Source organism: Planococcus citri, chromosome 1 (assembly GCF_950023065.1).
Source record: "Planococcus citri chromosome 1, ihPlaCitr1.1, whole genome shotgun sequence".
Taxonomy (NCBI): domain Eukaryota; kingdom Metazoa; phylum Arthropoda; class Insecta; order Hemiptera; family Pseudococcidae; genus Planococcus; species Planococcus citri.
In genome coordinates, this window is record NC_088677.1 from 62726209 (window position 1) to 62749637 (window position 23429).

The window sequence follows — 23429 nt, forward strand, 5'->3', positions numbered from 1 at the left end:
CACATGGTTTTTTTGTCATTTTTATGGCGAATTGTTGGTAAAAAAAAACACCCAAATGTCCTCACGGCCTTTGAAAACTTTTTAGAATGTCAGGTGACTTCTTGGTGAATGGAATGCTCTTCATTCATGGTTTCAAAATTTCCACATTGATTGGTAATAGTGAATTGCCGAATCAAATCAAATGAATTTATTTTTTGTGTCCCGCTTTCCCATTCGATCATCGAATGAAATAGGAAGTAGGCAAGATTACAAGTGATATCTTCATACCTAGATACAAAATTAGGTATGTTGAGTTAACCTTTGGCATGAAATACTTGGTGATTAGAAGAAAAAAATTAACAGAAATAACGTCAAATATTAAGTACCCGCCAGTCATCAAAAATATATTCATAAAAAAACACACGCAAAATTACAAGTATACGTATAATACAACTTACAAATAATGACGTATTTAGAAGGTCAGAAAATGAGAAAAAACTGACCAAGCTTGGAAAATTAAATAACCAATTGATAAACTAGGTCTTCAAAGATGAGGTAGGTAGAAATATTCGAGTCGAATTCTTGAATGATAACGAAAATCTTATAAATGAAAAAAGCACAAAAATTACTTATCTATTAAATGAGAGTATGTACATTACCTATATACATAGGGAACTTATGATTTTATGTGCTTAAATAGGTACATCAACAAATAAGCAATAAAGTACACTTATGTACACATATTTACGCCAATTCACAGGTAGCCTACTAAAAACTATACATTGGGTATGTTATCGCTATACGGTGCAAGGACACATCATAAAAATTCAATTGCATTGCTATAGCAAATGGCCAAATACTGCAAATAGAAAATTAATTCATCTCCATACATTACCAAAAAGATACATCAAATTAAAATTTCGCTCAACTGATTCATTTTCGAGGCTAGGATTTTTATGTCTTTAAAAGTACCTAGATAAAGTGGGATATTTATTTCTTTTCTTTTAAAAAAATCTCCTATTACTTCAAAACTGTCCTTGAGTTCTGCGAAAAAAGAATCTGAATTTTGATATGTACCCACAACGAATGTCTTTTAGAAAAATATTCTGGCCATTTTCACAACATATTACCAACGCATGTTTCGCATTTTTCAAGACATAAAAATGCCAGCCACTTTGCAATGGGAAGGGTGGAAGAGGGGGGAAGGAGATGTTGAAACATGACAAAGACAAACTTGAAAAATGATATAAATAAATATTACTCGGTGATTAACACTGATTTCATGACGAATTTTGATTGGTGGCGATTTCTTGACATACTTCGTGCACTAAATGAGGACTCGAGTTTATAACAGTTTTCCAACCATCTGTATTCGATATTTCGGTATATCTGGAAGCGACAAATCTGACGGTTTTAGCTTTCAATTCAGCTACGTTCCAATTATCGGCGAATATCAATATCTCCGAAACATTGTCGACAGTCAAAGCTTGAGACAAAGCCTGCACGCAAATTCTCTTCAAGCCTTCCAACTCGTATTTACACGCGGCGACTAATAACTCCTTGGCTAGCCTTTCCAAGTTTTGGCATTCTCCGACATAAATATATCTTAACATTTCGTTAACAACTTCTTCTTTCAGATCTCGAATAATAATGCGATGTTTGTGTTCGGGAGTTCTCTCAGTAGCTTGCAACATGCCGGCGAGAATGTTACTACGAACAGCTAAAATAGCCTTATGAGCAGGGAAGGATTTATCGTTCACCAAAACTACCACATCCGAGTAAGTATAATTTTTCAATAAGTACCCCAAGTCTCTTTTGAGTTCAGAGGGCGCGTTGAATTGATCGAAAAGTGCATTGTGTTCGTGTTTCACCAACGTGGCATTGGGTTCCGAAAACGTGATATTACACTGGATTTTTAATACATTGCAGAGCAAATTCATCTTGCGAATTTTCCTGTGAATACATATCCAACCTTTGCGAAAGTCGGTCGTGAGTGAATCTTGGAAAGGACCCAATTCTTTTTCACCGCAGCATATAACGTTGCCATCGTCATCTAGCATGGCAACTCTGGCTTTGGCCAATACTGTTTTTTCTTCGCATTCCGAAACCATATGCAATTGCAAATCGAAATCTTTGGGGCGAGGTGTAAATCGTAGCAACCATTTGATTTTAGGATTTGTTGGAGAAGAGAATTTAGGCGAATCTACTACATTTTCTCCGCCGACTTTGAGAAAATCCATATTCGTAATTGTCCAAACGAAGTGTACTTTATGAACAAGCACCGTACTATTACAATGAACTTTATTCGCAGTTATGTCATCTGATCGTGTCCATTCACAAAAACACTGTAGGAAGTAGAAAGAAAAAGTCAGATGGAATTATTAATTAATCGAAAACAAATTCTTATCTATCAAAAATTTAAAGAAATAGTCCATGCTGAGGAAATTTTCCATTCCGATCTTAATTATTTTTCGTAAATTTCCAACATTCAGTCTGCTTCATTTAGCATTTTTGGCATTTTTTCCTCCAAATTAAATCACGAAATTTTCTCATTTATTGCAAATATTTTTGCCTGTTATAGGCTTCAAAATGCCACGAATCGAGCTTCCACGTGTATTAATAGAAATATCAAGTAGGAAAAAAAATTAAAAATAGATATACCACATGTTACTTACTTTGCTTAAATCGAAGATAAAAATTAAAAATACCGTCCATAAATTGACAGAATTCATTATTCTAAAAAAATTTAAAACGAAATAATACTCAATAGAAACTAAACCGGACGTAATACCAGTAAAATGAGAACTATGAAAATTAAATGCCAGCCACACTACATTATACCCACAGCATTTGAACTTTAATTGCTTCCGATGATGAACTCGACAAATACTAATTGCGGTACTCTTAACTAAGTATCAAGTATAATTTGATATAATTTGATGTATCGATTGATTGCGAAAAGAATTTCCTAGATATACTACCTTGTTGCTTAAGAAAAAATGCTGAACAGATAGGAAACGCGTGATTAGGTATTAATTCGAAAGATAAAGGTTACGTATCAGACCCGGATCAGATTTTATCAATATTTTATAAAAAATCTTTCAGCTTCGAGGAAGGGAAATTTGCATGGCTATTTTGAGGGGAAAATTCAATGAATAATTTTTCGAATGTGTAGCTTCCGGGTTCACAAAAATTCACTAGGAAAAGACACATTCGGATTAAATTTAGCTGAATGATCAAATTACCTATTGAAAAGAATTCTAGGGATATTTGGATCTGTCAAATTACGTAGAACTATTTATAATTACCGATAAATCACTGAATCAATGGTAATCTACTATCTAGAAGGAAAAATTTTTTCGCGATTTTTATGTTATCTATTCCTACGTTTAGTGGTTAGTAGTACTGATAATGATACTTTGTATAAGCGGAAATTCGATTGAAAAATATCTATAAACAGGATGACTACGAATAGATTAATTTGAATGTTTGTAATTCCTAAAATTAGTTTGAATGGAAAATTTCGGTATTTTTTTTACCTGTGGGTCATTTTTCATCAAGCCATATGTTTTAATATTTTTGTCACATTTTCTCATTTTTTTTCGGCTTGGAATGGAGTTTTTTTTAGAAATTGTTTTTTTTTTTTGAAATTAAACTCACGTCACTATGTTTAGGGCTATAAAAAGTGGAACTAAATCAAGTACCTAAATTTTAAGATTACCGCACTTACAAAGTCATTTAAAAAAAATCAATTTCATTCGTGCTAAAATTCGATTTAGATTCTAAAAAATAAGAAAAAAAATCCAGAAAATCTGCGTTTACCTACTTGAAAGTTTCATAAATTAGGTTTGTGTTTTGTAAGTATTCTTCAAACAATTTCAACTCGTGAATTGATCGGTTAAATGAAAACTACACAATTGGGCATTCCGAAATTAAAAATCACTTTTAGGTAGATAAATTTCAAGAAAACCAACAACAACAATAATATAAAGCAGAAATGTCGTTCAATTCAACGAACACTCATACCAAATTACGTACATTGAGCCATTAAAACTAAACAAATTATTATTTCAAATTGAATGACGTCTTTTGATTAATATCACTGCCGTTGGCATGTTAATCTTTACTCAAATCTTGATTTCAGAAAAAACAAATTTTTGATAGTTAATCTCACATAATATGATTTCATTTGAAGAAAAATATAGATGAGAATAAATGGTATTTATACTTAATTTGAGTAACGGATTTCTCAATAAGCTCTCGTTTAAAGAACATGAGTTTACAGAATAATTTCATTGCTGACGATTAATTTGACAAACATTAAAAAAACATATTTCCGAAGTTCTTCTTAATTCACTATTATAACGATAAATTAATGCGTTGCAAAAAAAAATTAAATCAAGATGGCAGGTACCTAAAAGATCTTCGAATGAGTAGTCATAAGTTATCAATGAAGGTCAAAATCTATACCCTACACCTGATTTTGAAAATTCAATTTTTGAGACTGTTCTGAAAAATTCAAATTTTATTTCAGTGACTAGTAAAACCCTTAATTTTTCGTTTGGGCTGCTGAATTTTTTTTTTTCAGAAATGTTCTGTATCTATGGATCTCCTTGCACTGATTAAACCATTAAAAAATTCGAAATTCGAAAAAAATTCATGATCAAAAATTCAAATCTATAGATAGGTATGCTTTTGTCACTGAAATTACAAAAAAAAATTAGAGATTGCCACGACTTCAGACTTGAATACTTTGCTGTGTACAAATACAAAAACAGAAAGTTCACTTTGAGTGGAAGACTCCGAAAAATTTTGAGCCCACTTAGCCTAGGATTGGGTGAAGAGTTTTTATCTTGACGCCAATTCAGAGTTAGCATTTAGTCAATTCCAACCCCAAATTTGAAGATGCAGACAGAAACAAAACGCTATAAGTAGATGGACATTTACTACGAAATTTTATCATCTGAAAATTTTTCCAATATCCTCCTCCTTTTTAGGACTCCAAAGGAAAAACTCATCTACGCTGCAACTCGTAAAGAAAAATTTTTACATGACAACAAAAATGGAATGGAATGAGGTCAAATATAGCAAGGTTTTTAATTTTGAAAATTTTCATTTTTGGAATTTTTAAAATTCAAAAAAAAATATGGAAAAAATGAAATTTTTGACAATTTTTGTTTTTGATTTAGGAAAAATTCCATTTTTGACAAAATAAGCGCGAAAATTTTGAAAATTTGTCGAATTTTTAGTTTAGAATTTGAAGGGGAAATGAGATGTAAGCACCTCATATGTATTTGTTTAGAAGCACTTTTACACTGAATATTTCAAAATGAAATTTCATCTCTAAAGGCTGTTTTCTGACCAAATACCTACTCAAACATGCATCTCATATTCATGGTGAGAAGGCTGCCACCCTCTCAAATTTTCAAAACCATATTTTGTTTACGTAGGTTTTTGTCTTTTCTATTTTTCTTTAATTTTGCGATATTTATAACCATTATAATCAATTTTGTTGCAAGATGTACGTTTTTTAATCGATTCTTGCATAATTGAGGTCAATTTTTCGGGTATCTTATCAATTTTCAGTAACATTCGCATTTCCTGCTCTGGTTTTAAAATTATTCAACTTACCTACTTAGATTCGTTCAATAATGAGCACTTTTTCATGGTTCAAGTTAGGTACTACTGTATCATCCAATGAAATGAAACTGACAATTTCCAAACTGTCATTCTAATGTTTTTTTCAATCAATTTTTTCCTCACCCATAAAAAGAATTCCGAAGTAAGTAATTATCTACTCTAAAATTAATTTCACGTCGTTCCGTCAAACGAGTGTAAAGCAAAAAGAAGAAGAAAAACGCAAAAACATTCCAATTTCAAACGACAAGCCCGATGACAAGTGAAAATTTGTCGCCAAGTAATTTTAATTAATTTCAATCGACATTTCGTTTCCATAACGCGATTAATTGCGTTATATTACGATTTATTATATTTGGCGAATTATGACGTGTTCATATTCGTTGTGCTAAATATTACCGTTGTTAAAGTTAAATTGAAATTGATGGTTTTGCCAAAATTTCCATCGGAATTTCACATAAAAGGGATAAATTATTTCGCCAATTCAACTATAGGAAACATGGATCAAAAGAGATAGAGGTAATAACATCTCGTATAGGTGTAGGTACCTCTACCTATACAGTATATACGTTTGTGATAGGAATATTCTTGTATGTGGGAGTATTTCTTTAACATTTTACGCGATAGAATTGCATTCCTAACTATAGCGGAAGTGTTTGAGCGGATGATATGACTTGAAAAGATGTTATACCAATGTAAAATATATACACCTATTACCTATGTAGATATACTATGAGCTGTGTTATAGTAAATTCAGCTGTTGGAAAAAACCTCTGGCTGCAGTATAAGCTTTTTCATACACCAGTGCGAGTATAGGTAGGTATCTATATTTAAATATGGGTACTACAAAAGCACGTGCAATCTAAACAAGCCTAAGTGTATTCTACAACCGTCTGAACTAAAGTTTGCACGAGAAGATGTTCGAAAAGAAATACAACCTGTGATGGTAGCTCTTTCATAGATGCTCTCCGCTCTCGACGATTCTCTTCAACAACGATGGGATTTGGTTGAAGACGTTATTAAAAATTTAGTCTTAGAAAAAAAAACCTCATTCATGAGACTGTATACTTGAGTAGTGCTTTCTGGGTGTTCTTTTCAGAAACGTTAGTATATTATGGTATGATGGATTCGTTAACGTAGGTAATTTTCAACTGCGAGTAAGATCGTATGTAGGTATATACGAGTACATTATACATACTTGTATGTTTTGTGTAAAAATTTGTAAGGTGTATCAGGATGAGTTGGAATTTCCAATCTTTGGCTTAAAATTAAAATCGCGAAAAAAAATAATTACAAAGTACTGTGTATTCTATGTTTCAGGACTGTATGAAGTGTTTTTCCCAGTAATACAGCTACCTACCTATTAACCATACGTGGATGTAAGTAAAGTTGCAGAAGTTGCAGACCCTATTGAACTATTTTCAAAATTGAAGGAGCTATGATTGATTAAAAGGTTCAAAGTGCTTTAGCTCCTTCAATTTCGAACATAAAGATGACTTTTTTGGTGAAGCATTGAAAATCGTACAAGTTGAGTTGTATTTATTTTTTGCCCAAACTGAAAATTCAAGGAATTAGAGCATTTTAAAAAAACACTCACCAAATTTTTATGAACAAATTGAGTCACTTTTTTAGAACATTTTGTATAGCAATTGATCTGTTTATACAATCGAATCGAATCATTTACGAACGATTGGTGATTAAATAAATTGATTGATTTCTTGGTGAATCATTCGCAAACGGATCAATTAATTTACGATTGATTCGGTTTTTGTGAAACTATTGTATAGTTGATCTGTTTTCCAGCGAAGTGAATCGAATCAAATCATTCACAACCGATTGACGATTGAATAAATTGATTGATTTCTAGACGAATCACTCGCGAACAAATTGATTAATAGTTGGTAAATCATTCGCGAACGAATTGATTAATAGTTGGCGAATCATTCGCGAACGAGTTGAATAATTTTTAGTGAATCATTCGCGAACGAACTGATTTGTAAACCCAAGTGACTCGTTCGTGAACGAATCGATTCGTATAAGTGACTCATTCACGAACGATTCGATTCATTTACTCAACTTTTGGCGAATCATTCACGAACGAATTGAATAATTTTTGGTGAATCATTCGCGAACGAATTGATTCGTATAAGTGACTCGTTCGCGAACGAATCGATTCATTTCCTTAATTTTTTGTGAATCATTCACGAACAAATTTAACAATTTTTGCTGGTGAATCATTCGCGAACGAATCGATTCATTTCCTTAATTTTTTGTGAATCATTCACGAACAAATTTAACAATTTTTGCTGGTGAATCATTCGCGAACGAATTGATTTGTAGGCCATAAGTCACTCGTTCGCGAACGAATTGATTAATTGTAAACCTAAGTGGCTCGTTCGTGAACGAATCGATTCGTATCAAGTGACTCGTTCGCGAAAGAATCGATTCATTTACTCAAATTTTGGTGAATCATTCACAAACAAATTGAATAACTTTTGGTGAATCATTTGCGAACGAATTGATTCGTATAAGTGACTCGTTCGCGAACGAATCGATTCATTTACCTAATTTTTTGTGAATCATTCACGAACAAATTTAATAATTTTTGGTGAATCATTCGCGAACGAATTGAATGATTTTTGGTGAATCATTTGCGAACGAATTGATTCCTAAATTGAAGAATTGATCAATTCGTTCGCGAACAGTTAGATCCACTTGTTAATAAACAATTCGTTAGGAATTGGTGGAGGATTTGTGAGATTTCAAGTTCCATCGAAATCGGTTCAGCCAAAATTTCCATAAATCAATGCCCATATTAATGGAAAAAATAACCAAAAACAAAACAAAAACCATTCACGTTTTAAAAACCGAGAAAAAAGAAACTCATTCGAGGATAAAATTCAACAAGTGTAATGAAAGTTGTCGAATTTGTTGATTGGCGATTGTAAATGTGATAAACGGTTTCAGAAAAGTAGGTTTGCAGAAACCCAGCGAGGGAGGAATTGTTACGAACGAGTAAAACAAAGTTGCTAAAAATATCGTTACATCCCCGAAGGAAAATGAAAATTGGCGCTACTTCAATAAACTTGGCCAATGTCTTTCGTCTATCCGGGTCAATAAACTCTCTTGTCCAGTATACACCTACCTTAAACCAAACCAAACTTTGGAGCTCTTCTTGACGTTAAATTACGCAACGGGTGCGTAATTTATACGTGTGCCATAAGCGATGGTCTTTTTTCTGCTTCCTTTCGCTTCTCCTCGCATCCAGTCCCGAGATAGAAAAAAAATTACAACGGTGTGTAAGGGTAATTACGACGAGAAAATTTCACGCTCGCAGGAGTCAGTCGAGGAAAGAGAGAAAAACATAGCGAGGCTTGTAATTTAGTATTCTTGGGAAATAAATGATGGATTATTCGTATGTCTGGTTAACGATGGATTTTCAACGTTTGAAGCGCTACGAGTATGCGGCTATGCTGTACTATATAGGTGCGTGTTTAACGCTCGTTAAGGTTCGGCGGCGAGAGTAACACGAGGATCGGCCAGGAGAGGAGTGCGAAGCTATCTAAAACTAAATAGACTTCGCCGTCGTTCGCCCCTTGGTATACGTTTAGATAAGTTAGAGATAACCGGGCGTATCCATCTACTTAGCTTCGGTAAAGTTGTAAATTATAACCCGATAAAAAGCTCTGTCTTAGCTTTTGAAACTTCATTCATCTTCATCGCTCAAAAGACTTCATCCTTTGATCGTATCTGCTGCGTCTGTATTCTTTCCAAGACACCGATGGCTTACACTGCGATCTTCGTATCAACCCCACATTCCCACTTCTGATCCCCTTTTATACATATTATATTGGTAGTTAAAAATCAAACGCTTTAGTATTCAATAAATCTATTATGTTCGGTTTTAATTATTTTCAAACGTGGTGGCGAGAAATTACCCGCAAAGTATTCGAATTAAGATTATCAAAGCGATGAGAATATCCAACTATCGACTCGATTTTCTGAAACGTTCGAGTTTGCTCGAATAAGGTAAGTGATTATGAAAAGGTGTCGAGTAAAGGGTAGGTAGGTAATTAAGAGCTGAATTTTTACATTCGCGTTGAATTGATTTAAAACTCTTGGAATATTCTATATCAACTTGAACCAAAAATGAAGTCTGGTCAAACAATTTCCTTTGCTTTTTTTTTACCAGTTTCATTTGATGATTTACTAAAACTTCCTCCATTTTTTACGTGAATACTTGATAGCGAGAGAAGGAGCTTGTAATTTTTACACCTGTGGGTCATTCCACGTCAATTCAACCAAGAAGTAGTAAGGGGGTCGGCGATTTTTTTTTTTTGAAATTTTTCCTGCGGAAAGAATTTTTAAAGGGATGACCAATGGCGCAAATCGCTGCCCTCTAGCACTTTTTTAAAGGCTGCTAGGGGGGTGTCAAAGTTTACAGTGAACTTGAAGTATCATCCATTTTAGCAGTGGATTACTCGATAACCGCGATACCAACCAAAATGGAACTTTTTCTAATAGTTATGGGTTTTGAAAAGTTTTTTTGTGATATCATAAAAATCTGCAGTGTCGGCACTTGTTTTTGTACAAAAAATTAAAAATTAGTTTGAAAAGTTTCAAAACGTAGTTTTCATATCGTTTCGACTTTCAAAAATTATGAAAAAAAATATATTATGGACAACTTTTTATGCTGAATAACATATTTAAAAATTGGGATGGCGTTATTTTGTAAAGTCTGATAAGTATGAGGAAATATGCCTTCATCGCCTTAAAGATGGTTAAATGAATATATCCCTATGTACTGGAAGTAGGGTAACGTGAGAATTCTATTTATAGATCCGCGGCTCGTAGCTTGAAGGCTCCTGCATCAGATATCTAACCAGCAGCTTTACTTAGTTTTGGCTACTTGCAATGGCTGGTTGGTTCTCTGTCAACTTATAGATGCATAGGCAGGCAGCGGAGCTTTTCCCCTCCACCCCTCTTTCCTGTCTTAGCCCACTTCATTAAGTGGATAATTTGTGCTGACAACGTGATTTTATTCAAATTATGTCTAATTATCGCGGTACATTGCATATTCTGCAATCTTGCCAGCCATTGGAGAATATGTCTTGTAGAAAAGGTACTTCATGTAAGTAATACATTTCTGTCGATGTTGTCTATCATTGGGGATATCCACGAAAGAGGCAAAAAAAAACATACAGTGTCATTAGTAAGTATAATTAATTCCATTTCCATTAACATAATATTACTTCATCACTAATTAATAATTAATAAGCCTGCACTTATCATTATTATTAAGATCATTCTAGTTGGTAATGTGAGTCGTACAATAGAAGCCAGAGCTTGTATCTATTATAAAATAGTCTCGTAATTATTTTATATTTATTATCCCTTAAAGTGTACCTACTTTCTAATTGTTCTTTAATATCAATAAATCACATAACTAACACTTGTGTCGAATATGTGTATTGATTTGGTACTTTGGAATGATTTATGTGTAAAGTAGAAGGTATTTATTGAAACCTCTCCTATTATCTGAGTTATCCTTGGCAAGGTAATTATTCATTCCCTAAGTGCATGTAACATCTTTTACATGTTAAGCTCCGAGCACCAGAACAGCTGAGGCAACAGAAAGGCACGCAATCTGTTGCTGGTATCAAAAAGCTGTAACTGGTTGAGCAACTATAGGTAGCACTCATAGCAGTGATTACAGAACTCAGGGTTGTAAGAACCCGGCTAGCGATGTATGAGTTACTTTGTACATAGCATAGAAAGCAACGGGAAACTACTACGAGGAAGCTCAAAGCAATGGGAAACTACTACGAGGAAGCTCAAAACAACGTCGATTCCCCAGAATAATCGCAGTGGCAATAGGCATTCGCCTCACCCTGTTAGGGTACCACAAAAGTGCGTTTTCCAATGTCCTGTAAAGCACAAGGAACCACAACGACAAAGGAATAATTATTGGCTTATACACGTAAGTATGAATTAAAATAATTTCCCTCAGTCCCAATAATACCCCTCTCACTCTATCAAGTCAATTTAAAAAAATTGAAAGTTTGAGAAAAATTGTGATTTTTTGATTTAAACTTGAAAAAAATTTGACTGGTGAAGTTGACCCATTTGACCCCTATTTTTACATATACGCTGAAAAAGTTGAAAAAACTCATTTCACTCCATGAAATGTGTGATCTGTCACGAGAAAACCAACTTAGTGTCCAAAAAATCAATATCTTTTTTATGGTGGATATTAGTAGTACTTAGGGTGCTGAATCCGACTGTGGGGGTTGAAACGTTCGCGAACGATTCTCTTGACCCTAAATCTGAGGTCAAAAAAATAGAGCAACTACAGTAAAAATTGAAAAAAAAATTTTTTTGATTTTCTTGAAAGGTATGTTCTGGGGAGTCGAAATGCAAATTTTTGCTACAATCGGCTCACATTTGGAGGATTTGTGCCATATTTTGAAATTTGAGTAAGGCTTGAGTTGGAAAAATCAACTCTTCTCACCTTGAACAAATTTGTTAAGAAACGTGATAAATTTAATAATAATAACTTATTCTTCATTAAATAATTCATACTCGAGTAGTTTTTGCAACATTTTTGGCAAAAAATTCAAAAAAATCGAAAAAATTGATTTTAAGAAAATTTGGATTATTGGACTTGGCAACCTTAAATCTGATAATTCTGAAAAAAAAAAAATCGGGTAATGTTGGCAGTCATGGGGGCCAAAAGTGGTCCAAGTTTCATGGACCTACAGGACCTACAAATTTTAGATCGCCTAATACATAGACTCAAAACTTCAAATGCCCTTCCTGTAAAATGTACGTTTTGGACACTAGGTTGGTTTTCTCGTGACAGATCACAAATGAACTCATCACAAAAAATTCAAAATTTGAATAAAAATGTAAAAAATGAACGAATTTTAATTTTTTTTGCTATGAGTGTGATTTATATCATTTTATTCATGAAATACATCAGAAAGAGGTCAAAATAAGACAACTAAATAAATTTAAACTTTTTTTGATGCTTGGAATTGAAAATAGAATTTTTTCAAATTTTGATTTTGTGCCTGGACCCTGGAAAATATATTTTTCAGACCAACACCAAACGCACTCTATTACTCCATTTACTTGAAAAAATTTAAAAAAAAATTAAGCAACACTGCTTATTGAACGCACGCGACGTTTAATTTTATTTTACATCATCAAAACTGTGATAAATTTAGCGTTAAAAACTGCCCTCTCCTCCCTTCCAAGATCAATATCTTGTTTGAGACTGTTTAAGAGAAATAATAGGTACCTACTGGGGATAGGTTTACCTACCTTATCAGCCATCCTGCTGTATAGGTCGGTATATTTTACATCAATTATCCTATATAAAGAAAACAACGAGGTGATAAATTACACTTTAGGCGTGTCATTGACACCCTGTAATTATCATGCAGAATGAAATCCGCGTCCGCCAACTCGACGGAACGTTTGCAAAAACTAAACCATACCGAGCACCGCATCGTACTCTAGAGCGAATATAGGTATAGGTAAGCCGAATATCGAAAAAGCCAAATTACAGAATAAATACCAAACAAAAACTTTGGTAATTAGTAAATACGCTGGGATAATGATAAATGGCCGACGAAGCTAAGCAGGTGCTTAACGAAACGGTCGCGCGTTTTCAAATTACCTTTTCTCAAACTTATTCTTCGCCCGGGTTAGCCGGATTGTCATCGTGTAAAGAAGTATAAGAACTTTGCGGACTCGTGAATTTACCGGCAATTTATTTTTAATGACGTGTAGTTTTATTGTTTTAGCAGAGAATAACGACCGGTAGTTAGGTAAAGTTTGGTGAAACTCTTAAGAGTTGCCCTTCCGACGAGATGAGTCGAAAGAATCAAGAATTTTAGTGGCTAGTTCTTGATGATGGTGTTGCTGGGGGTGCTGGTGCATGGAATGCAAACGTGTGCAAGTGAGACGGTGAGGTGAAGGCCGAAGGGCAAGGTTGTTGGTTGTTTTGACTGGTGTATTTTTGGAGATGGTGAATTTTTATTTGGGTGTAGAGGGAGTTTTTAGAGGAAATGTTTGATAATGAATCAGAAGGAAATAAATGAGGGAAGAGTGAGAGGTTAAATTGGAAAAGAAAATAGTTATTCGACCTTTGGCAATGACCTTGAATTGGTGAAAATCAACATGTTACATCTCATTTTTATAATTTTTAAAATTTATTTTCAAAATAATTATGTAGTCTAGAATAGGTTACGAGGGAGGGAGGAGGATATTAGCATGACACATGTTTTATTCGTTGTGATTCTTTGGGACAGAAATCGTAAAAAAAGAAGAGGAAAAAGCTCCCATCCCTTGTCAAAAAAATATGAAATGATGACTATTTTACTATGTTTAATAATTTCAAAAAATCAATTCTTGAGCAATGAACTTGAAAAAATAACGTAATAAAAATGAATTTCACATTCAACTCGGTCTCCAACAGACGTTCGAGAACGAGTGTCAAAAAAAAATTAAATTAAATCAAATCTCTATTCAACTCTCCCTTTTTTTCACCAGCCCCTCTACAACTTGATCATTTTTAATATCAATCGTTTTACGAAACAAATTAAAAACCTACTTGAGCGCACCGATATAGCCACACCCCTGAATACTTGTGCGCGAGTAATTCACATTACGAAACATTTTACGAAAAATAATCCATCATAATACCACCGCATCGAATAAATCAAACATAAAATTCGCTCATCATAGGCGATATTTTAAGCTAACTACGACAAAATAAAATTCCAACAAGCCTTTCTACGTTAATGGCTCTCATTGCGGATCCAGCCGTTAATTGCGTTCCGCTGCATAGGCACACAGTGCGAAAATTGCATTGCTTCGAATGACCACCACCGTATTCGCCAAAGCAGGGATACCTTTCATTACTTTTTATTGTTCACAAAACGCTCGTTCATCCAGAACGCCCCTGGCTTGTTTCAAAAACTATACACCAACGTACATCAATTCTTAATCCATCCTATAATGCTTGTGTATTTATTCGTTTCATGAATCCGAATACATTCATAGTGATACTTATGCACTTGTAAATAATTCGCAGACAGTGTTTAATTTCACGTGTACCTATACATAGATATTATGTAGGTTTTTCATCCATCAAGCTTGCTGCATTTATACGTTTAGATATTCTTCTTCTACGAAATCCTATTCTACATCTGTCACTTAGGAAAATACATTTTTATAAATTCAGCATTGTATTCGAGAAAAAAATCTTCTCGAAATGAAATATAGTGTGTAGCTTTGTACCTACCTACAACTAATCCTATACGTATACTCGTAAATGTGTACCTCATCTCGACCTGCAGCTCATCTTCATTTTCGCGTTCTTTTTAACGTTTCCTAAATATATTCATGTGTACCTACAGCATCAACAGCTCCTTTTCACAACGACGTGAATTTCCTCGAAAATATTACATCTATACGCTAGACTTATATTCAAATACATAGAACACATATTCGGCGGCCAAATGCAACGTAAACAGATGCGTGATTGTATACGCAGTGGGCTGCCTCTTTTGCTAATTAAATATTTCTACGAAAAATTACTCGAATGTTTACGTTAGCTTTTTAATCAGTTCCAAGTATACAAATATGAAATTCATTATTTTGATTAGCCAAGGGTTGGCCTTCGCCTTCCTTCACTCAGCACCGTTCAATTACTCAAATGGAAATGCTGCAAAAGGGTCTGTAACGAAAATTCGATTCCAAATGTAGCCTATTCGACAAAATCATAGCTTCAAATTTCATATATGTATTACGTAAGGCGATGCTTCCCTTATAGGTACGAGCTTTGTTCGCTGTTTCCTCCATCTTCTTACGTCGTTCTGCTGGCTCGTAATTTTAATTTTTGTGTCGAGTAAGTTGTGAACATTTTTATGCGATTCGAATTTATGTAAAAATATGAAGCTAGATGTACCTATCTAGAGAAATTTCAGCCCCATAGTCTTTCAAAGATCTGACAATGAGTCTAGAGTCCTCAAAACTAGGTCATTCTTGAAGGGGGAAAACGTGTTTCTGACACCTGTGCAGAACTCCGAACTCCCCCCCCCCCCCGGCCGAAAAAAGAATACGTATAAGATTTGAATTTCTGAACCTTCCTGACATATTGACTTCGAATTCATCGTCACTTTAGTACTCTGCATTGAACGACGTACATACGTAGAATGGTGGATCGAAAACATTTCTATTTCTTGGCCAATTTCATGACACTTTTCACCAAAAAATACGTTTATCGAGGTGTTTTAGCCTCCTGACATTGAATCTAAATAGTACTGCTTTCTCGAAAAAAGAATTTTTGATGGTGAAAACAGTATTAATTTGATGAGAAATCGAAGTATTTGCAATTCACATGTGTATATCTTCAAGCTGCTCGTAGAAAACTAAAAGTGGAGCCGAATTTCAAAGCCAAAGGGTCGCAGAGTTTGAGAAAATCAAATCGCACCTCTTCAGGTGGATGATCAGGGTTCTACTCTGATAATAATACCCAAAAAGGAAAAATGACAAAAACACTTTTTTTTTACAGAAATAATCTTACATTTCGCCGGCACTACCAGTTTCAAAAAGGGAAGGAGGGCTCTTGAAGTGATGGAGAATCGTTGGAGCAAATTAGAGCATACAGTCCGAACGTTAGAGCAGCCCTCATTCTCCATTAAAAAAAAATTGGTTGGGCTGGCGAAATGATAGCCTTACCTATGCAGCTGAAATGAGCAAAAATTGTGTTAAAGAATGGAAGGTCGATAGAGCTGTTAAATAGCACTCAGTGTCGACGTTAAAGCACTTCCCTCTCCCCCCACTCAATTTTTAAACAAATCTTCGGGTAGGGCTAGTGAAATGGTAGCCCTACCAATACAGCCAAAATCTGAAATCTGTGAAAATAATCTTGAAGGATGCAGCGTGTCGGGACTCTTAAGGTCACTGACCTACCTCGCTAGCTTCCCAAGGTCGTCTGTCTAACTGTCTTTGAAATTTCGTAATTTAGAAGCCTTGCGAACTCCAAAAATTGATTTGATTTCATTCTTTGGAGACCATGGAATCTCCAAAAATTTCCATATGAATTCCGAAAAATTATTTCTATGTACTTTAGTGATTTGAAAGTCACGATAGATTCAAAAATTGATTGAAAATTCGGAAATTTGGAGGTCATACTAACTCCAAAAATCAGAATGGAATCTCGTGATTTGGAGGATTTTATTTCAAAAATGCACCAGAAATCAAATTACAAAAATTTGGCTAAAAATGAACTTTGGCATCTGGAATTTTGGTTATTCATTTTTTTGGGGGGGGGGGGCATTTGAGCTGGTAAATTTTTCACTACAATCTGTTACATGAAACGTCCATGTTGTTTTACTTTTCAAATTCATACCACCATTTGACTTTCAAAACTTTTAAATCCATCTAGGTGCATTTTTTCCCTTTCACGTCCAGAAAAGCTCACTGAATTGACAAGTACGGTTTGTTAAAATATATTCGTACATTGAATTTTATTGCAGTATCGAAGAATTCGGACAAGTAAAAGAATTAAGCAAGCTACCTATTTGAATTTTGATATAAGAATGTCTTGAACGTTCTATTGACACTGTTGAATTTGAAATTCTACTCAGTCCGTCTACAATCACACTACACTGCAATCTGGGTTGCAGCATCATCGAGGGAAAGGTAATGAACTACATAGACGTTCGATTGAAGTCTGAAACACCCTGCAAATAAACTATAAAAACATCATAGGAAAAAAAAACAAAAAAAACGTTCGATTTCCCGTAAACCAAAAATTCAAAAGCTAACAAAAAATAAAAAATTGTAAATACCGCAAGACCCTTGGTGGAAATTCTCGCTCATGAAAATTACCACGAAACCACGTCGATTTACCAGTTGGGAAATTGTATAGATGAGAAAAAATTCCACAACACTTTACCACATCGTAAAAGACTCGATGTATTTATTTAGCATTTCGTGTTGCAAAATCGTCACCTACCCTTCGAAGTAATTTAAACTTTTCATTCTATAATTCATTAAGTTCTCCGCGACCTCCGAGCACAGAAATCACATTAACTCTCTGATATCAAAAAACAGCTTTGCTACTTGTAAAAAAAAACGTCCCCATGCCATATCGAGTCCTTCACACTCGCACCCATACCAACCAAACGTGCAATCGTAACTTAATAGCTTTTTAATAGCGGTTAAAATTCAATATAAAATCATACGGCTGAATTTACTCGTTTTATTGCAATCGTAAAGGGTGAATCGTCATCTGTTCCTCAATTAAACTTATATTAATCGTTGCATGTTTTCCGAACACTTTGGTCTAATAAAAAGTTCCTACTCATTTTACGATAACTATATCGGTACATGATTTTTTTTTTGCTGAAATTTCCATTCCAATGCATCTTCGTCACATTCCCGTGAAAAAAATTTCTCGTAAAAAAACACAACGAGGATACCTTAATTGAAATTCCGACGCCTGCGCCATTCTAAATTTTCTTTTCGCAATCTTTGAATTCGGAAACAGAAGCTGAGCTTTCCCGTTTTCATCCCTACGAGTTAAATGTTAACTTGACGATTTTAGTACTGTTTATATGCACTGCTGCTCTCGAACGTGTATTCGCCGGCTCGAAAACATCGCGCCAAATTTCGTTTTTACGTAATTTTCTAAATCAACGAGGTAATTGTATGTACAATATTCGCGTTTACGAATTTAATTGGTCATGGTATAATTTGGCTAATACCACGTAGGTACGAGTGCGTTGTTTATTTTGTACCTATAATAATTTCATCGCGTACGTTATGTTGGTAGTATTTTTCAACTGAATCAAAACATTTTTTTTCCCTGTAATATTCACGTGTCAAATATGTTTGAATTTTTTTAAATCCATTATTAAATTGATACTTTTGATGAATAATCGATTTCTTATTCGAGTGAACTTTAAAAACTTTATTTGTATTGTAAATAAACATTGTGTTCGGTTCGTTCACTAAGCATCGCTGGACGTTTGGAAATTCGCTGTGAAATTGAAGGTAAGTGAGAAAATGTTTAATAATTTTAATCTGGAATGGGTGAAATTTTCATTAATATTAAGTCGAAAATTGTTAGAAAGAAAGGAAAAGACCTGTAAGCAAGAGTGTTGAACGAAATGTTTACATTCGCGTGACAACAGCTGATTGCCGGCTTATCAGCTGTAACAGGTTAGAACGTGAAAGATTCGGCAGGGTAGATAGAGATACTACAATTCATACGTCAAAAGGGTACAATTTATATTTACCATGAACTGATTTCACAATTGATAGGTGTATCAGTACCAACGAGTATCTATTATACCTATGTTATTTTTATCAATATTTTGATAATCATTTCTATATTTTTCAATTCGTCTCAAAAAGGCAATCTTAATCAAAAAGTAGGTATCGAAGTAGGGTCACTAGGTATATCTAATATGAATATGTGAGCTCAAAGATGAAATTTTTCAGCTGAAGCAAGTAATATTGTAAGGAAAGTGATAGAATTTTGAAATGTAAACTTTATGTGTATCTTGCTTGAAATATTTTTCAAAGAAATGTGATTGAAATAGAAAGTATGGAACATTGAAGAAAGTGTTATTAAATACATACATTGCCAGTGGTGAAAGAATCAGTAAATTTTCCCTCTATCTATTCATAGAAATTTCGGAGAAATCTTTAAAATAGGAATAAACAAATTTTTATTATAAAAAGTCTGGAAACTGCTGATGAAAATTAAAATACTAAAGGAGATGCGCCAAATTTTTATTGAACAATTTGGAAAGCTGAACATGCACTCATTTTTTCAGGGAACTGGAAGAAACTGAAAAATCAGCAGGCGTAAAAGATTTTAAAAAACAAAAAATTAAGAAAAATTAAAAAATGTATCAAACACTAGTATAGAATTTTTCATCAAAAAGTGATGAAATTGCAGTAAAAAAGAGTCAAATATTCAAAGAACAAAGTATCCCTTAAATTTTAAAAGTTCAATAAAATTCGTTATGATTCCAATAAAGTACGAGTAAGACATCGTTGAATCTCGTCAAAATTCATGAAACATAAATCTTTAAAATTATATGTAGGTGCTTCAGATCTTGTGTTTAGGTAATTAGCTTATTTTAAAATCATAAAAAGTGATAAGCGGTCGTAAAATCTAAAAGTCACTCAATAATTGAATTTTCAAAAAAAAAAAATTTTAAAAAAAGAAATTTAACTTGAATAAAATTTTTAAAAAATACTCCAAAAATTGATTGAAGTATTAGAAAACCGTTGAAAAACATGGAAAAATTCATTAAAAAGATGAAAAAGCTATGAAAATTACGTTAAAATTTAGAAGAAAGCTATAAAAGTAGAATAAAATTAGGTAAGTAAATTTTTTTTCAAAATGCAGAAGGAATTTATCAAGTTTCCGGAAAAACAATTGAAATCAAAATATAGAAATAAAACGCGATGAGAACGTAAAAATTTCAATAAATGTCCAGAAAAAATTGAAATTTTGAATTTTTTACCATAAAAGCCCTACCTACTTTATTTTTATTCTTTTGAGATCTTCAAAGAAAAATTGGAAGAAGTGGAAAAATGGTACCAGCAAAAAGCTGTTGAGCGTTTTTAGATGAATTTTTTAATTCAAAAAAATTCAATTCAATAAAAGAGTAGAAAAATGATATTGAAAAAAAAAGGTAGATAATTGAAACAAAAACTGACAGAGTTGGTTTTTCTCATTCGAAATATTGATAGAAATGATGATAAAAATGAGCACAATATTTTGAAATTTAAAAGGCTTTTATGAAGTTTATTTTGAAAAATTACCAATAGAGCGATCCTGTAATTATAAACATCCCCCCCCCCCAGGAAAAAAAACCATTTTACAAGTTCGAAAAAGTGGGGATGAGAATCTAATTACACGTAGCAACACATCATTGAATTTCGTAAAAATTCATGAAATATATCTCAAAAATTACGCATTTCAGATCAATTAATTAATCAATTTCAAAATGATAAAATTTGCAAAGACATAAAAATTGACGAAGAGTAGTAAAGATTATAAAAAATTGTTTGAAATTTGGTATAAAAAAAATGAAAAAAGCTGATAATTTCATGTTCCCAATTGAAATTCAACTTGAGGAAAAAATTGAAAAAATATGTAGCTCAAAAGTCGATTTGAAATGTGAAAAACTTCGCTGAGTTAACTTGAACAATATTGAAGATATTGTGAAAATTCATAACATATCTGCACAATCAAAGAAAGTAAAACGAAAAAATTTTGAAGTGAGAGAAAAATTTGTTAAAACGACGAAAAACTGTTGAAAATAACATAGAATTTGTAGAAAGGTCGCGAAAATGGAATAAAATACAAAATTGAATAAAGATGAACATCACAAAAACATGTTCAAAATATTGCAAAAATTTGCTGTAGGTTTGAAAAGTAACCGAAACTGCAACAAAAATCATTTTGAATGCAAGAAAACCTTTTAAATTGGCATAAAAATAGTTTTTGAAAAATATAAAATTAAATATTCAAAATGTGCAGGAGTCGTTGAGAGCCCATTCGAGCCCAGTGAAAATTTCATTTTGCACCCCTCTAAAATGAATCAATTTATGAAAAAATTGTTAAACATAAATTGATGAATTTTGAAAGTCAAATACCTCCACGACCCGACCTCTTCTTTGCTTCCCTTCTCGATAGCTCTGAAAATACTCGAAGAATTCTTCAAATTGATATAAAAATTATTAAAATGATGATTTTTATTGTTGACATGAAATTGAATGGAAATTGTAACAATTGCTTTTCATTACAGATAGTTTTTTTGAATGATTTTTTTTAAATGTCAAAAATTCTACAATTTAATGAGAAAAAAAGAACATTATAATGTGAAAATAAGCTTTTAGGAAGAAGCTTGTAGGTCCCTATCTGAATTACTTATTTGTTAAGTTATGTTACTATATTTTCTATCAATTTTTTTCTTAAAATGACAAATTCAATGATTTTCCTAATTGTTGACTAAGGACATTGATGAAAAATAAAACGTACCTTTCTAATTTTTTTAAAAGTAGGTACCAAATTCAAGTTGAATAAAATATGTATGAATACCAGTTAATCAACATGGAAAACTTTCAAATAGCCAAATAAATGTCTCAACTTGGTGGGTATCCTCCAAAACGACAAACTTTCGATAATTCACTAAGAATTGTTTTGTCCCCCTCCAAACTCTGTAATTCTCTTATTCAGACTTTTCATCATTTAAACATCCCTAAAACACAGACACCTCGTTAAAATGCCGAAAAAAATTCACGGTCACGAAGCTTTGAAAAACTTGTGCATTCGCGACTAAAATACCTAAATAAATTCGTGTAGGTATATAATGAAATTTAATGAGATTTACCATAATTTGGACAAAAAAACTTATCCATGGTCGAAGTTGGACTCGGGGAAAAATCATCAACAAACCTCGTAAACATTTCAACCAAAAAAAAAAGTTTGTCTAATTAAATTATGCAAATAAATACGCAAAAGCACCCAAAAAAATCCTCAGGGACCAGTTTTCTTATTACGTTCACTTTTTAATAGCGTTCATTAAAGGGGAGTTGATTTACATAATACACAGCGAGCATTTTTATACGCAAGTTATAATTATATCGTGGACGAATCTGTATCTCTATTTTGAAAAAAGAAAAGAAAAGAAAAGGGAGAATAAGCAAGAAAACTCAGGTGACCGAATAACTAATTTGCAAGGTAAACAGATTTAAAAGCAAGGTATAAATTCAAGTCACATGTATCGCAGCTTCGCCCGCACAACGGAAACGTGTTCATTGCTTTATCTAAACTAGAAGCTCGTTAATAACAAATTGATTTCACGATTATATGCAGATTCGGCTAAAGTAAATTATTCGAGTAACCGAGGTAAAATTCGAAGCCATTAACATGCACGCGAATCAGTTGTGTTTTGTATATGAACCCTTAAAGATATTCTCATCGTAATTTACGTTTCTCGACAACGAATATGGGTGATTAACGATCGTCCAATTACTAAAGTAAGACCTTCGAGGGTGTTGGAAAAATATACCGAAATGCTCCAGGATTTACCAGTAGGTAAGTATTCAAAACGTGTGTATAAAATCCTAAGGGCAAAAAGTTCCATTATCGTGTACCTATAAACTATACTCGTATGGGTATGGAGAATATTCAAAATTAGCCTGGGAATGAAAAGGAAAAAAAACACAGTACGATGGTTCAGAGTGCAAAAAACTATAGAGAATTTATTTTCGTTATAGGCGATTCGTCGATTCGGGATCATAATATACGAACTATTTTCAACTTTCGATTTAGATACAATACAAGGGAGTCGAGTCGAGGCTGCGAAATGCACACGTAGAATATATGAATACTTATGTATTATACGTATATGTATCCTTTGAGATCAATTTTTGGAAAACAACCAAAATTTCAACCCTTCCGGCATACAGCTTCCATTATTAAAACCCCTGTCAATAAATTTTCACGTTTTTTCCATTTTATAACGCCTTCTCGCATTATATTTTTTTGTTCTAACAAGTCAACTATGTATTTATGCAACGTGCTATAACTTTTCACTGGTAATACATATTTTACCATTTTTAACTTTTTAATAATAATTTTAGCCTGGTTTGATACGATGGTGTACCCATCCTTCTTGTGTGAAATTTTTCCTATTAAAAATTCTCCGAAGTAACGTCTCTCGTCTCGTCGTCTTATACGAATATATTTTCAGAAGGATGAATAA

At 33.2% G+C, this 23429-nt stretch overlaps 2 protein-coding genes across 4 annotated transcripts in view; one reads left to right on the forward strand and one right to left on the reverse strand.

Moving 5' to 3' along the window:
• Window positions 1-357: 357 nt before the first annotated feature.
• Window positions 358-2872, reverse strand: LOC135833236 (speckle-type POZ protein B-like). Its single transcript, XM_065346940.1, has 2 exons — window positions 2655-2872; window positions 358-2324 (listed from the first exon to the last, which is right to left on the reverse strand). The coding sequence occupies exons 1-2, from the start codon at window positions 2709-2711 to the stop codon at window positions 1260-1262; spliced, it is 1122 nt and encodes a 373-aa protein (XP_065203012.1). The 5' UTR covers window positions 2712-2872; the 3' UTR covers window positions 358-1259.
• Window positions 2873-18224: 15352 nt separating this feature from the next.
• Window positions 18225-23429, forward strand: part of LOC135833255 (leucine-rich repeat neuronal protein 1-like) — a 579754-nt gene continuing 574549 nt past the window's right edge. For 2 of the 3 annotated variants that reach the window (XM_065346965.1, XM_065346964.1), the window contains exon 1: window positions 18226-18690. The gene's annotated coding sequence lies outside the window, so the exon portion shown is untranslated. Of the gene's footprint in view, window positions 18691-23429 lie in introns of all 3 variants that reach the window. The other variant, XM_065346963.1, reaches the window with a different exon arrangement.